Source organism: Sparus aurata, chromosome 2 (assembly GCF_900880675.1).
Source record: "Sparus aurata chromosome 2, fSpaAur1.1, whole genome shotgun sequence".
Taxonomy (NCBI): Eukaryota; Metazoa; Chordata; class Actinopteri; order Spariformes; family Sparidae; genus Sparus; species Sparus aurata.
This window is the reverse complement of record NC_044188.1, coordinates 15,150,017-15,163,146: the sequence shown is the minus strand read 5'-3', so window position 1 is coordinate 15,163,146 and position 13,130 is coordinate 15,150,017. Positions and strand designations below refer to the sequence as shown.

Below are 13,130 nucleotides of genomic sequence, written 5' to 3'. Positions count from 1 at the left end.
ATCGTAGGCACCTGGACTCATTTCAGTTTCTTTTCAAGACATTTCATCTGATAGGCCTCTTCAGTTGAAAGTAACGAGAGGGGGAGTTGGAGGGGGACTAAGAAGCGACACACACCTGCCACAAAGACATGAAACAACTACAAAAAAAGACACAGCTATTACGAAGAGAGATAAAATTACTACAAACAGACCCTGTGTCTTTCAATTTTGGTGCGCTCCTATAAAGGAGAAGTGAAGCCGTTTATGAATGTTCCCAGCGGCATGTTGTCACATAATCTGTCCATGATTTTTCGATTTTAAAAATGTGTTTTGTTAATCTGGATAAGGGCTTGCTCGTACTTAATGTCCTTTTTTTATGTGGTGCTGATAAACAGCTATGTATGAGTTACTTCTTGATAGCAGCAGATTGACTTATAAGCCTTCCCAGAGCTTTATGTGACTGTGAAGTTGAAGTCTGAAGTTGATGAAGGATTCGTTACACTGACTGCAGACCGTGTCCCAGGACGTTCACCTCGCTCCTCCGACTCAATGAGGATTTCCTTTATCCGTTCCACGTGTCGCTGCTTACTCATGTGTAACAAAGAGACTCGAAGCAGATGTTTTACAAGATTTGATTTATTAACTATGATACAGATCACATAAGGCCTTGCTGTATACACCATTCCCATTGAGACAAATTACCATACTCAGCAAATAATGACAGGTTTTTTGTTTGATGTTATCTTTTCTCTTTACAGTACTTCATTTCTTTTTTTCTTTTTTTATCATTTTCTTTTCCCCCCATTATTTCTTAATATTTTTTTTATCATCTCTTAAATAGTGAGAGTGGTGGAGCCCTCTTCCTTGGTTTGGAAGAAATCATGCACTATACTGGGCTGGTCTCTCAATCGTTCACAAAGAAATTGTTAAAAAAAAATCCTTTGTATTTTTTTTTAATTATTAAAATAAAACATAAAAAGAAACTTTATTTTTTTTCTATCACCACTGACTAAAGGGCAAAGTGTTAGACCCCCTAACATACCAATAAACAACCATTTGAATATAGTTTTGCTTGTTTCTCATTTTAACTTAACAGACATCTGTCACCATTGTTGCAAAAATAAAACAAAAAAGAAAAAAGAAAAAGAAAAGCAATGCAGCCACATGTTATCGCTGAACCAAAGTCACATTTTTTTTTTTTTATTCAATTGTTCTTCTAAACTGTCGCTTTGCTTCCCATCTCTCCCTCGACCCTTTTTTCCACAGTCTTTGGCTGCCTCACAGTCAGTTCAGTATTAACACATTGATATACACAGGGAACGCCACTGGCCGGCGTTCACACACAAGTACCAGTGGTCACCCCTCCTTCCTCCCTCCGTATCCCAAATAATGATCCCATTCACCAGCTCGCTGTCCGTCTTCCCTCCCCTCTCGCTCTCCCCGATCTCTCCCCCATCTCTCTCACACTTTCTCTGAGGATCAGTGTGTGTAATCTGGACGAGCTAACAGGGTTACACAGCAGGGTAATGACCGCGAGGAGAACTGCATTCCTCTCCTTCACGTTTGTTTGGATCACGCTGGTGTCTGGCCGTATGCCAAGCACAGCGTGCTAGCATGTTAGCTCAAACCCACCCACCCAAACACACACTTAATTCCTCCATCACACACACAGACACACACATACATCCACGCACAAGGTAAATAGGTAGTGTAGACTGATAAAAGCTCCTGTAAGAGTTCAGTGATTGGTTAAAAGGCTTGGGTTGTTTTTTTTGTTTGTTTTTTTACTCCTTTTGGGGGGAGAGGACAGTCTGGGGAGACATGCAGAGATGCAATTCAGTGTCAAACAGAATAAGTGACCTTGCTGAGCATCTGCTTAACATTAACACACGTAAGTTCACATCCGCACACTCTTTGTCGAGACACACATGTGCACACACACACACACACACACACACTGCAAAAAGCTGCTTCGATCAGGGCTCAGCAGTTACTCTCGAGCCCCATCTCGCCGGTTTCTACGGTAACAGCAGACTGGGCCGAGGAATTCTGGGATGCTCCACTCCAGTCATGCAGACGGATGAATGGACTGTCTGTTCCGTCTCTCCCGGACCCAAATGTCTCTCATGGACAGGGGATGACTCGGGGATGTGGTGGCATGACAGTGACAGCAGGGGGAATCTGGTGCAGTGGTTACACTCTCGCAAATCATATTTCGAGTCCAGAGAGAGCAGGTTTGGGTCGTCTTTCCAGAGAAAATGACGCTGTGCCGTTCGAGGACAGCGTGCTGAGGCCCGGAGCAGTGGTTACCAATTATTTCTAACGATAAAAAGCCTCCCACCTATCTAAGCTCTTACTCTCTGGCCTGTGATGCTACATTGTGCCTCAATCTCCTAAATCTCCATTTCCTTCCACTTAAATATGGCGTCTGGGAGGTGGCACGCACTCCTCTACAAAGGGCTGAGTGCTCTGGTGAAGTGGAAACTAACAGAAGACAGCGAGGCAATTTTATTCACTGCATGTCTAATCAACTGCAACATAGCCGCTTGCTTTTTTGGCCACAGAGCCCGAATCTGAATAATCTCAATTGATTTGTACCAGAGTGAAAACTGTCGTTGTAACTTTATTTGTCCTCTGACACTTCATGAGCTCCACAGTTAAATTCACCTGACATACAATGATGAAAAAAAATCATAACAATTGCACCTATAAGAGAATCTGACACACACAAAAAAAAAAAAACAGTAGGAAAATGGTGCTACGCCCATGCAGTAGTGGAGGCGAGGTTATGGCTGCAACACCCAGTTTTTCCTCTAGATGTCAGTGGTGTGCTCCCAGAGAAAAGAGAGGAGAGGGTGGACTGACAATAAAGTGAAAAGGTGGCTGTCATGTCACAGCAGCTCCAATTTAAAATGTGCCTTCAAAGTGCTCAGAAAAGTGCTTTTTTGAACGAGGTCCTCACTGTGGAAACTGCAGCGTTGACTCGCTCGTAAAACCACCGGAGCGTGAAAAGAAGCAACATGACAGGTGAAGGTCCAACCCCGGAATTATTCCCACTATCTGCCTAATACAGGGAAATTCAGGTTACACAAAATGGCATGGATACATGCGCACACAGTCACACGGACACTTGCACACGAGGCCACTCATTGAGCAATCGGCCAGGAGATCTCTGTGTGTTTTTGTGAGAAGAAAAACAGAATTAAAAAAGGAAGTGGGATTGTGACCGTAGAATCAAGATTTGGACCAATTTAAAATAGCCACTTTTTAAGCTATTGTCTTCACCTGTTTACAAAGGCGAGGTCGAAGTTCAAACCGAGAGAGAGTGAGAGAGCGCGAGAGAGAGAGAGCAAACAGGAGACTGGGAGGAGGAGCCTTCCCAGAATACCAAGGGTGCGAGAGCCCCCATAATCCTTTGCTCCAATTTGCTGCCTAGCTAGATCCGGTTGGTTGAGATTGTTTTGTTTTTCTCTGTGCTTGGCATACTGCCTCGACTGAAACAGATTTTTTTTGAGTGTGCGTGCGTGTGTGTGTGGGGGGGGGGGTTGACTGATAGGAATACGTAAGTCGTGGAGGACAGAACATTCTGTCGGGTGAACAGTAAGACATGTTTCTTGCTCCAGTCCTCTGCACAGTGGTGAAATAAACAAATGTTCAGGACTTTGCTCTCTGCTCTCCAGGTAGGTACAGCGGTTGGGCCGCTTTGCAAAAAGCCGGCCACCATAAATTCCCAGCACAGTTAGAAGCTACTACGGGATCAAGGAGGATGGTTGTCGGAGGCACACTGGCCACTGGGTGTTTGTGTCAAGCGTGTGGCTGTTTGTGTGCTTGTGTGGTGAAGCAATCCCAACATAACAGATCATAATCGCCCTTGCGCTTTACTTTCCGAGGCCCTTCCCTGAGTCCCTTTAACAGTTACTGGCAACATCTCACTCTTCTTCATTAGTGTGTTTGTGTCTAGGTTCTCTATAAGGCGGAGGGCAGGGCAGGTCTAGATGAAGCGAGACTGAGAGACAAGTGGCGAGGAGGGAGAAAGATCATACTGCCAGTTCAGAGGCTCTTCAGTGTTCCCCTTTTTCTGCGTTGCGTGTGTGTCCATTTTTTCTAAAAAAGCAAACGGAGGCTCAAGCGCCCCCTTCTTCTCCCAAACATGTAGGTTTCTCCCTGTACATACTGCATCTCACTCAATCTCTCCCAACTTCTCTTCCTACCTCCTGTTCTCAATTTATCTTCTTTAATTCCTTCCCAAAACTTCAAAATCTCTTATTCTGAACCCTTAAATCTCTCTGAATCTTGTTATCCGTCTTTTTTTCTCCTTCTTTCCCTTGATCCCTGGTTCACAGCGTGTGTTGTTCCGTAGGGGGGTGATGGGGGTGCAGGGAGGGCGGCAGCAGGGCTGGGATCGGGGATTGAGGGGTGGCAGGAGGGGAGTGGGGCGGGGACTGATGTTGATGTTGATGGTGGAGATGGTGATGGTGGTGGTGGTGATGGTGGTGGATAGGGGGGCCGTAGTGGGGGATGACAGGTGGGGTGGCGGGAAGGACGTAGGGAGCCGGGGACGGAGTCGGCGAGGATGAGTAGCCTCCAGCCATGCAGGAGTAAGCCGAGGTTCCTCCCCCAGAGGAGAGCGTGGAGTTGGGGGAGCCGGGCAGGCCGTCAGCCAGTGGCTGATTGTAGAAGAAGTACGAGCACTGGTGGATGAAGCTCTCGATGATTGTCTGGTAGGTGCGGGTGGCAGTCAGGGCGTCCATGGTGGTGAAGTCTGGTCTCATCAGTGTGGGCCAGAAACAGATGGACAGGTTCTCACTGGTCATCAGGTTCAGCTTGTTGTTCTGGCTCACCCTGGGATACACAGAGATTCTCATTTTAACAGAAACTTTCACAAAAGGGATGCTTCACATGATCTGAGGCTGATCAAAACCTCATGGTGTCCTCTACATATCCTGATCACACAAGCTAATGCCATTATGGAAGGCTTTTGCTCATAACATGGCATGAAATAGGCTAGTGAAACAATGACAGTCATTTTCCCAGAGTTCTAGATTATGTCACCAAATGTCATCTTTTGTTGGGCAAACAGTCCAAAACTTAAAGATTATCAGTTTATGGTGATATCCCTGCTGGAAAAAACAGCATATGTTGTGCTTTGGTGCTGGTCTATGCTGGTTTTTCCATCAGTGATATAGCAGAGAAGAACAGAGAATCAAAGACTAGAGAAACTGGAACCAGGAAGTGTTTAAGATTATTGCTTGAAATTGCTTTCAGTAACAATTGATTATCAGTATAGCCAGTGATTAATTTCCTGGTAGTCGATATTTACAACTTATCTAATATTTTGTATTTTTTATTAATTTTGGAGATCTATGCCACCAACTCTGAGAGGTACAGTGGAGTTGTAAGCTCAATGCTAATGCTAACATACTCACAATATCCGCACGCTGATGTTTATGTGGAATGCCAATCATGATCATTGTATCATCTTCAGCTTAGTGTGTTAGCATGCTGACATTTGCAACTTGGCACTAAACAAGGTCAGGATGATGACAAAGAAGTTGTGCAGCTATTTGGTAACTCACAAAGTCAGGAGGCTGCATCATCTGGGGGCAACTAGTTGAAACCAATACAACTAGTCCTCAAAAAAAGTACTAGTGAGGCTGAACATTTGCACTGCTTAAGATACCAAGCGCTAGTTGAACTTGGTGTCCACACAGGCCTAGTTCAAACTTCTGTCCAGAAGATGAAACTATATTATAGTTCACCTGTAGCAGTGGTTCACTGACTTTTTTAACCAGAGAGTGAGTGATACTTCTTTGATGGTTTCATTTGAAGGTGGTAAAAGTCTGATTTTAAAAAAATGCTGAAAATAACCCTACATTTGTGTGGCTGTTCTTATTTTTTCAATAAAGTCACTCACTCTACCAATTTTACACAATAAAGTGTGTTTGCAGTGTTTTACATGTGAAGATAGTAATATAAAGCCCTTTTGTGGCTCCAGAGAAAGCTGCATTCAATCTGATAATTTGTCTCCAGTGGTTCACTCCATGGACAAGTTGCATTGTGGGTAATGTAAGTGGCAGGTTGTAAAAACGAAGACAAATGCGTGGAATAAGAAGGACGATATCTGTGGTTCTAGGCAATTTGTTTGTAAGATGCCCCTAATGACTTCATGGGAGTGCAGTGCTGCAGAAATGCACAAGTATTCCCCAACACCTTTATCACACACTTTAATGTGTAAAATTGGTGGAGTTACCCTTTAATCATCTTGTGACCCTTTCAGATTTATCATAGCGCCTCTCTGGTGTCCTGACACAGAGGCTGGGACCCATCTGATCCCATATTTATAATACAATTTGGATTTAGACTACAAACTCTTCCTGGCATTTTTGGAGCATATGCAGGAATAAATTTGTCTTACCTAAGCTGACAGAGCAACTAATACATAAATAAACTACAACATCTATTACCTTCCACACACAAATAGAGATTAAATAAACTCAGCGTTAGCACAGATCATGACTCAACCTGAGTAAAACCTCTATTCTGTCAGTTTAGGTGATGTCACCGTGAGGTCACTTGACTGGCAGTGTAGTCAGCACGGCTGTCAGAGGCCATCTATGACCCCGTCACTCACTCACTTGTTCAAGTGGCTGATGACATATTTGAAGACCTCATAATTCTCCTTGGGGAAGCGGCGCAGAATGTCCTTCATCGTCTGGAAGCGCTGCTCCCTATCGTTGATCTCTGAACGGTGGCAGAGAGAGAGAGAAGAAAGGTTAGAGGAGGGAGGAAAGTGGCTGAAAGAAAAGATTAGGGGAATCTGAGGAAAAGATGTCAGGGTAGTGTGAGAGTACAGAAAGATGAGGAGGGACAGGAGAGGGGGGGGTGTATAATAGAGGAGAGGAGAGCTTGAAGAGCACAGTGAAAGCAATTGGATTCAGCTCTCAAAGAATCCGTGCAGGACACAGTGATTTCATCCTACAACAGCACGAGTTTCACACATCCAAGTGACGAAAACACACACGCACGCGATTCAAAAGGACTCCAGAACTACACTTCACCAGACAAAGACCACACACATTCCAGAGGAGAAACATACTGCGCATACACCCATCACATCGTCTATAAACATACACACACACACACACACACACACACACACACACACACACACACACACACACACACACGTACACTGGGTGTGTTGAGCCTGATGGCAGCAAAGGAGTGAGTCAGAAAAAGCTGACGTCACCGGCTAACACAGTCCATCCTGTGTGAATGTGAGCGAGGCGAGGGAGCAGCAGATGTTCTCATCCACATCACAAATGTGATTTACAATCAGAGAATCTGAGTTTGTATTCCCTCAATGAGGTCAGCGTGGATCAAAAACAGATTCTGAGGCATAGTGGCCTCACACAGCCTCGGTGCACATCCATCGCCGGCAGTCAAAACTTAACAAGAACTTCCTACAGCTTATTTAAGGCAAACGTCACCATGACAATATCCACCAGCATCCATCTGCCGCTGCTTTTTCTACGTCTCTCTTCTCCTCCGCCTCTCTGCAAAAGAGTTCTGAAAATGCCAAGCATAATTTGCTGTTTTCTTTCCTCTCCACCTCACTTTTTCTCTTTCACTCGCTCCCTCTCTCCTCTTCTTTCCTCTATTGTGGCACAGACTGCAGGAGCTTTATCAGGTCTCTGTCACGGCTGAAGGGTCTCGCTGGGGCCGTTAAAACACACACACACACACGCACGCACGCACGCACGCACACACACAGAGCCCAGTGAGTGACAGCAGCCTCGCGGCCCTGGGGTAAATCTCTCCGCGCGATGCAAGACTAAGCTACGCCTTAAATCTCCATTCCGACAGATTACAGGACACAAAGAGAAAAAGAGGGGCTGCGGAGAGCGCAGGAGAACCCTCGTTTATCTAACATATGACTGTTTTCTCATGACTTCATCCGGACCCTGTTATCCACAGCGCTCCTGCATCCCTCCATCATGTGCAATCATCCCCACATCCTCCCTCCCCCCGAAGCTTTAAATATTCTCTCCTCCATCCATTTTTCCTCCGCTGCCCGGCTCCTCACCGAGGAGGCAAATCCAATTCTCCCCATGGATGGATTTGGATTGCAAGAGTTTTGCTTGTTAGGTTAAAGAAAAGTTACAATGACGGGGAAGGATTTAAGGCAAAATCCAATACACTCCGGAATTTTTTTTTTGTGGAGAAGTCGCCCGACATCCCTCTGCCCCCCACGTGTCCCCTCACACCCAGACCCGCCCCGGGACTTACTGAAGGCCTCCACCAGCTCTCCCTGCATGCTGTAGGGCACCAGCGGCTCAGGCAGCTCAGAGAAGAAGGCCTTCATGGCTCCGGCTACTGTGTTGATGGTGAAGTCTTTCTCAACCAGGTCCAGGTTGTGGTCTGGAAAAGGGTGAAATGGAAAGAGGACATTTTGAGCAAAAAACACACATCACGTACATACAGTAAATAAGGGATGTGGGCAATATGAACAGATGATAAACTCAGTTCTGAAATGCCCTGTAGACTGTCACCTCGCTGGCTTAGCCTATGAATTTATACGTTTGCACCATTAAGACACAATGTTACATTACTCCTCATCGGCCATGTTGCCAGCTATAACTTATTTACAATACTCCACCCAAGGAAGAGCCATGTGATGTAATCTGTCCAATCAGCAGAGCCATCTGGTTGCTGACATCACTCTCCTGGTGTGTTATCGTAGTGCTCATCAGCTCGTCAGTGACGTTTGAGTTTGGACTCATATAAGGACATTAAATACTGCAATCTCTACAGTCTACCTGAAGACTAGTCTGCAGATCCCTTTGAGATCAATCATGATCAAATTTCACCAGATCACCCATCCCCTCACGGTGCCTTGACGAATGAATGAACAGGAGGGTTTTGTGGAAATGATGGACTTGTATATGAGTTTTCTATTAATGTGACAAAGTGCCTTTATTTGTCAAGTTTTACATTTTCTGGATCAAAAACGGACATTCCTGTCAAATGATTGATTTTACACAAAAATGTATTAAATCATAAAAAATATAATAAATAGTGTCCCTGACTTCTCAATTTCTCCCAGCCTCTAGTGATGTAACACAACATTGTTTTGGTTTATAAACACACTTTAATAAAAGCAGAATTAACTGTAGACAATTATAAAGTCGATTTGAGCAGAGCGAGACAGCTCAGACAGTAAAACCACCAGAGTGGTGCTCTAGTGCTCTAGGGAGAGCGTGTGTGTGTGAGAGGCTTAATTAAAAAAAAAGCCATTTTCTGATAACTTTTCTACTTACTACAAAAGGGTAGCATGTGTGGAAGTGAGAGTGGCAAGAAAAAAAGGAACACAGATACGCTGAGCGGCTTCTTGAAACAGTCTCCCATTTTGAGGGTTTTTCAGCACGTGGCGTTTCTGATGCGGTAATGAGTTATCTGAATCTTCAGGGAGCTGATGAAGTGCCATCTTCAGTACGGCTGCGAGACACCTTCGCCATAGTTTTCGGCTGTAATTGTCTCTGTCGGCTCCGAGGCTCCGAATAATTCAACGCAGGGGCTTCAACTCCGATTACCTGTGTTGGATTTTTAACCTCGACCAGGCGTGGACGCTCCGCGTACACACATGCGTGCACAGGCCATCCTGCTCTGCTATCTATCTCGGCAGCGACACGCTTCATTAACCAAACCAATCTGGAGGTAATTAACTGCTTGCGCCAGATAGACACACACGTGGAAAGACACACGTTGAGAGCACTTGTACAGTACACACACGCAGGAGCAGGTAGGAGATTGAGGAGGCAGCTCCGCAGTCTAAGGAGGAAGCCAAGGCCAATTCCCCTCAGTAGAATTAATACTCCTTGGTTAATTAAGGGGATCCAGGCTTGTTATAGATAGAGGCGCGTGCACACACACACACACGCGCACGCACACACACAAACACACACACACACACACCTTCATGGCCTTTTCTTCAAACGAAGCAAGTGTACAGCTGAATGTAGAATTAAGCACGTGTGAGTCAGAACAAGCACTGTACCTTGGTCGAACTGCCGCTGCATGCTCTCCATCTCCGCCTTGTTCCCGCTCACCCTGTAGATGCCCTCCGTGCTCAACCCTGTTGGAGAGGGAGAGAGAGAAAGAGGAGTTTTATTAGCCCAGCGTTGGTTTCATGTGTTTAATTTGCACCGAGTTTTTACAGCAGCTGATCAATCACCTCCTCAGATATATATCACTACTATGGCCGGGTACAGATGCACTCCGAAGGGCTGGGAAAAAAAAGGCAGAGCTAATGCAGGCGTCTCTAATGGCCTCGCCCCGTGTCCTGTTCCATCTAAACACACTATTAGCACTATTTATTAAACCCATAAAGAACTCCTGCAGGCCTGCTCAGAGCCCACTTGTGCCCTGTGACAAGCCGCGGTTACTTCAGTACCACACGCTTTTCAAAAGACTTGAGGGACTGCAGACGCCATGTGCTTCGTGTCTCACATCCAACGTCCCACTTAGGAAGATGTTTACTGAGGATTTGCGGCATTTTGTTTGACACTTAACAGTCGCATTGTGTGACTTAAAGTGGCAACAGACAACTTTTTGCTTCTTTATCATGCTGAAGTAAATACTTAATGCACAGTGTTAACAGATGCAGAACAAGGCCGCCATCTGCTTATAGTTTGGTTCCCTAAAAAAACGTCTCTTTCACTTTGTCATCAAGCCTGCCCACCGGGAAGGCCCATCTCTGTCCCGCAAAGTTAAAGGCAGCAGGTTTGGGCCGATGTTAGATATAATCGAATATCGCAGTAGATGCCGTCAGATGATATATTTTTCACAATATCGAATAGATATATTTGCTGTATTTCGCAATAATTGTCCAGGTGGGGAACCAGTGACGGACTAGCTTCACTTAATATTGTTCACAGGTAGCTTGTTAGCCTTAGCTAGCTCGGTGCCCTTCAGACAGGTGGGCCTGTTTAACTATGCTCACTTCAGCTCCACCCACACTCCGCCTATTTCTGATCAGCCGAGAGTTGGCCAGGGCCAATACCACCTACTTTGAGCTTCGCTCTGGCCCTACAGAAACCTATGGGTGTCGTCACGTTGGCTCTGTCCACCATTTTATACATTCAATGGTTCCCCCTCACCAACGGGGCTTGAGTTTGTTCACACCAGCATTTTTTTCCTACTACATTAGGAACAAGAGCTTCCTACTTACTAATACAAACCAGGTGTTTTAATCTGCCTTTTCATAGCACTGAGATCAGGGTTTCTAGGTCACATTGGGATCTTGCGGTAGTTTTTTGCTTTGGACATTAGCCAGGCTGCCAGTGATGCAGCCATGTTGCAAACACTGCGACAGTTGAAGCACTAGGACAGGGGGAAGAGTTGAAAAGTTGTCCACTTCTCCTTTAATATCTGGAAGAATCCCTGTTACGTTGAACACACGTCGAGAAGGTTTTATATAGCATATACTTTGGTGCATTTGATAATTCAGTCGACTGAAGTGGCAGCAATGTAGAACACTGCAGGTGAATACATTAGGTGCCTTCACAAGAGCGCTCCATTCATTATTTCAACAATACAAAACAAAACTAAACAGCGGGGATGCAATTTTTCACACAATTCTGCCTGTCTGTGTTTTTTTTTTCCCTCAACTTCTGCTTGAATATGTACTTTCCCAGACTTTTAATGGCTCACAGCAGGTGCAGTCTGAAGAGGCCAATTGAATACTCATTAAGGAGGCCTGTTTGGATTTTTTTAAAGCCATTTACAGCAATAATCCTTTAAAATCTAATCAAGTCTTCTATAAGTTTTAAGACACAAAATTCTGACTGATTTGTGCGTAACTCTGCCAGGCCTTTTTAATTAAATCACTGATCTTTCTCATCGAGCTGACAACTGCCGACTAAATAAGCAAATATTTCCTCACATGCTGTCTAACTTTCGTCCTGGGGGAAACTGTCAGCCTTTCAAAATATTTTAAGTTCAGAGAGAGAGAGAGAGAGAGAGAGAGAGAGAGAGAGAGAGAGAGAGAGAGAGAGAGAGAGAGAGAGAGAGAGAGAGAGAGAGAGAGAGAGAGAGAGAGAGAGAGAGAGAGAGAGAGAGAGCGAGAGAGAGAGAGAGAGAGAGAGAGAGAGAGAGAGAGCTTGTGCTTAGCTCGGCTGCTTTGCAGGCATGCTCAAAGCATGTCCTCAGCAGCTCAGCGTCAGTTCTTAATTAGCATATCACATCAGGCGTATGTACTCTGAGTAAATACCGCCTGAAATTGGGGGAATTCATTATTTATTATATTTATTACAGTATTTTAGAAATGAATCCACCTCAAAAAGAGGACACTTACAGAAAGCTCATTAATATTTTTTTTCCCTATCCTAACAAGATAAGGGTTCCACCTCCCACCCTTGAAATTCTGTGTTCATCGACACTTTCGAGGCAATACAGGGAGACAAAGAGCAATCCAGAGGGAGTGAGGGAGATAGGGAGTGGCAGAAAAAGAAGGCGAGATAGAGAGAGGCAGGGAGGAAATGAGAGAGCTCTCAGTCAAGGCATACAGCATCGATCTCCTCCTTCTACCAATCAATTATCCACAAAAGCTTTTCTAGCCAGACACTAGGAAAACAGGGATGGGAGGACAGATAGGGAGAGGGGGGGAGAGGTGCATCAGCGGTGGGGAGAGAGAGAGCGAGAGATAGGGGCAAAATAGGACGAGCACCCATGTATGGGAGAGATAGCGGGGGAGTGTGAGGACATCTAGGAGTGAGGGTCAGACTGATGAGAGAGAGAGAGAGACGGAGGAAAAATAAAGGGATTAAGATAAGGAGGGATATATAGAGGGATAGGAAACGTGTTAGAAACAACAAAACACATAAAAGATGGAGGCTACAGGAGAATGAACACCACAAGGCAGAGGGGAGAGGAAGAAGAGTCAGTGGATGAAGAAGAGTCTGCACAAGAGTTTTACAGTGTTCGCTCTGAAAGGTGAGCGCTCCAGAACAGACGGCAGCATCCTCTTCCTCCGTGGTCAAACAAAGCACCAGCACTTCCTGGGGTCAACGTAAATACGAGCTCTTCCTGCGGCAAACCGCATCCCGAAACAATGTGTGCTTCCAGCCCTATAGAAAGTCTAACGTCTTCTT

General features: G+C 45.2%; 1 protein-coding gene across 2 annotated transcripts in view; it reads right to left on the bottom strand.

Moving 5' to 3' along the window:
• Positions 1–599: 599 nt before the first annotated feature.
• Positions 600–13,130, bottom strand: part of arhgap35a (Rho GTPase activating protein 35a) — a 68,990-nt gene continuing 56,459 nt past the window's right edge. For both annotated transcript variants that reach the window (XM_030442199.1, XM_030442207.1), the window contains exons 4-7: positions 10,037–10,114; positions 8,269–8,400; positions 6,615–6,720; positions 600–4,821 (exon numbers count right to left, since the gene is read on the bottom strand). In XM_030442199.1, the coding sequence (XP_030298059.1) occupies positions 4,317–4,821; positions 6,615–6,720; positions 8,269–8,400; positions 10,037–10,114 (821 nt within the window). In that variant the 3' untranslated portion in view covers positions 600–4,316. The remainder of the gene's footprint in view (positions 4,822–6,614; positions 6,721–8,268; positions 8,401–10,036; positions 10,115–13,130) is intronic.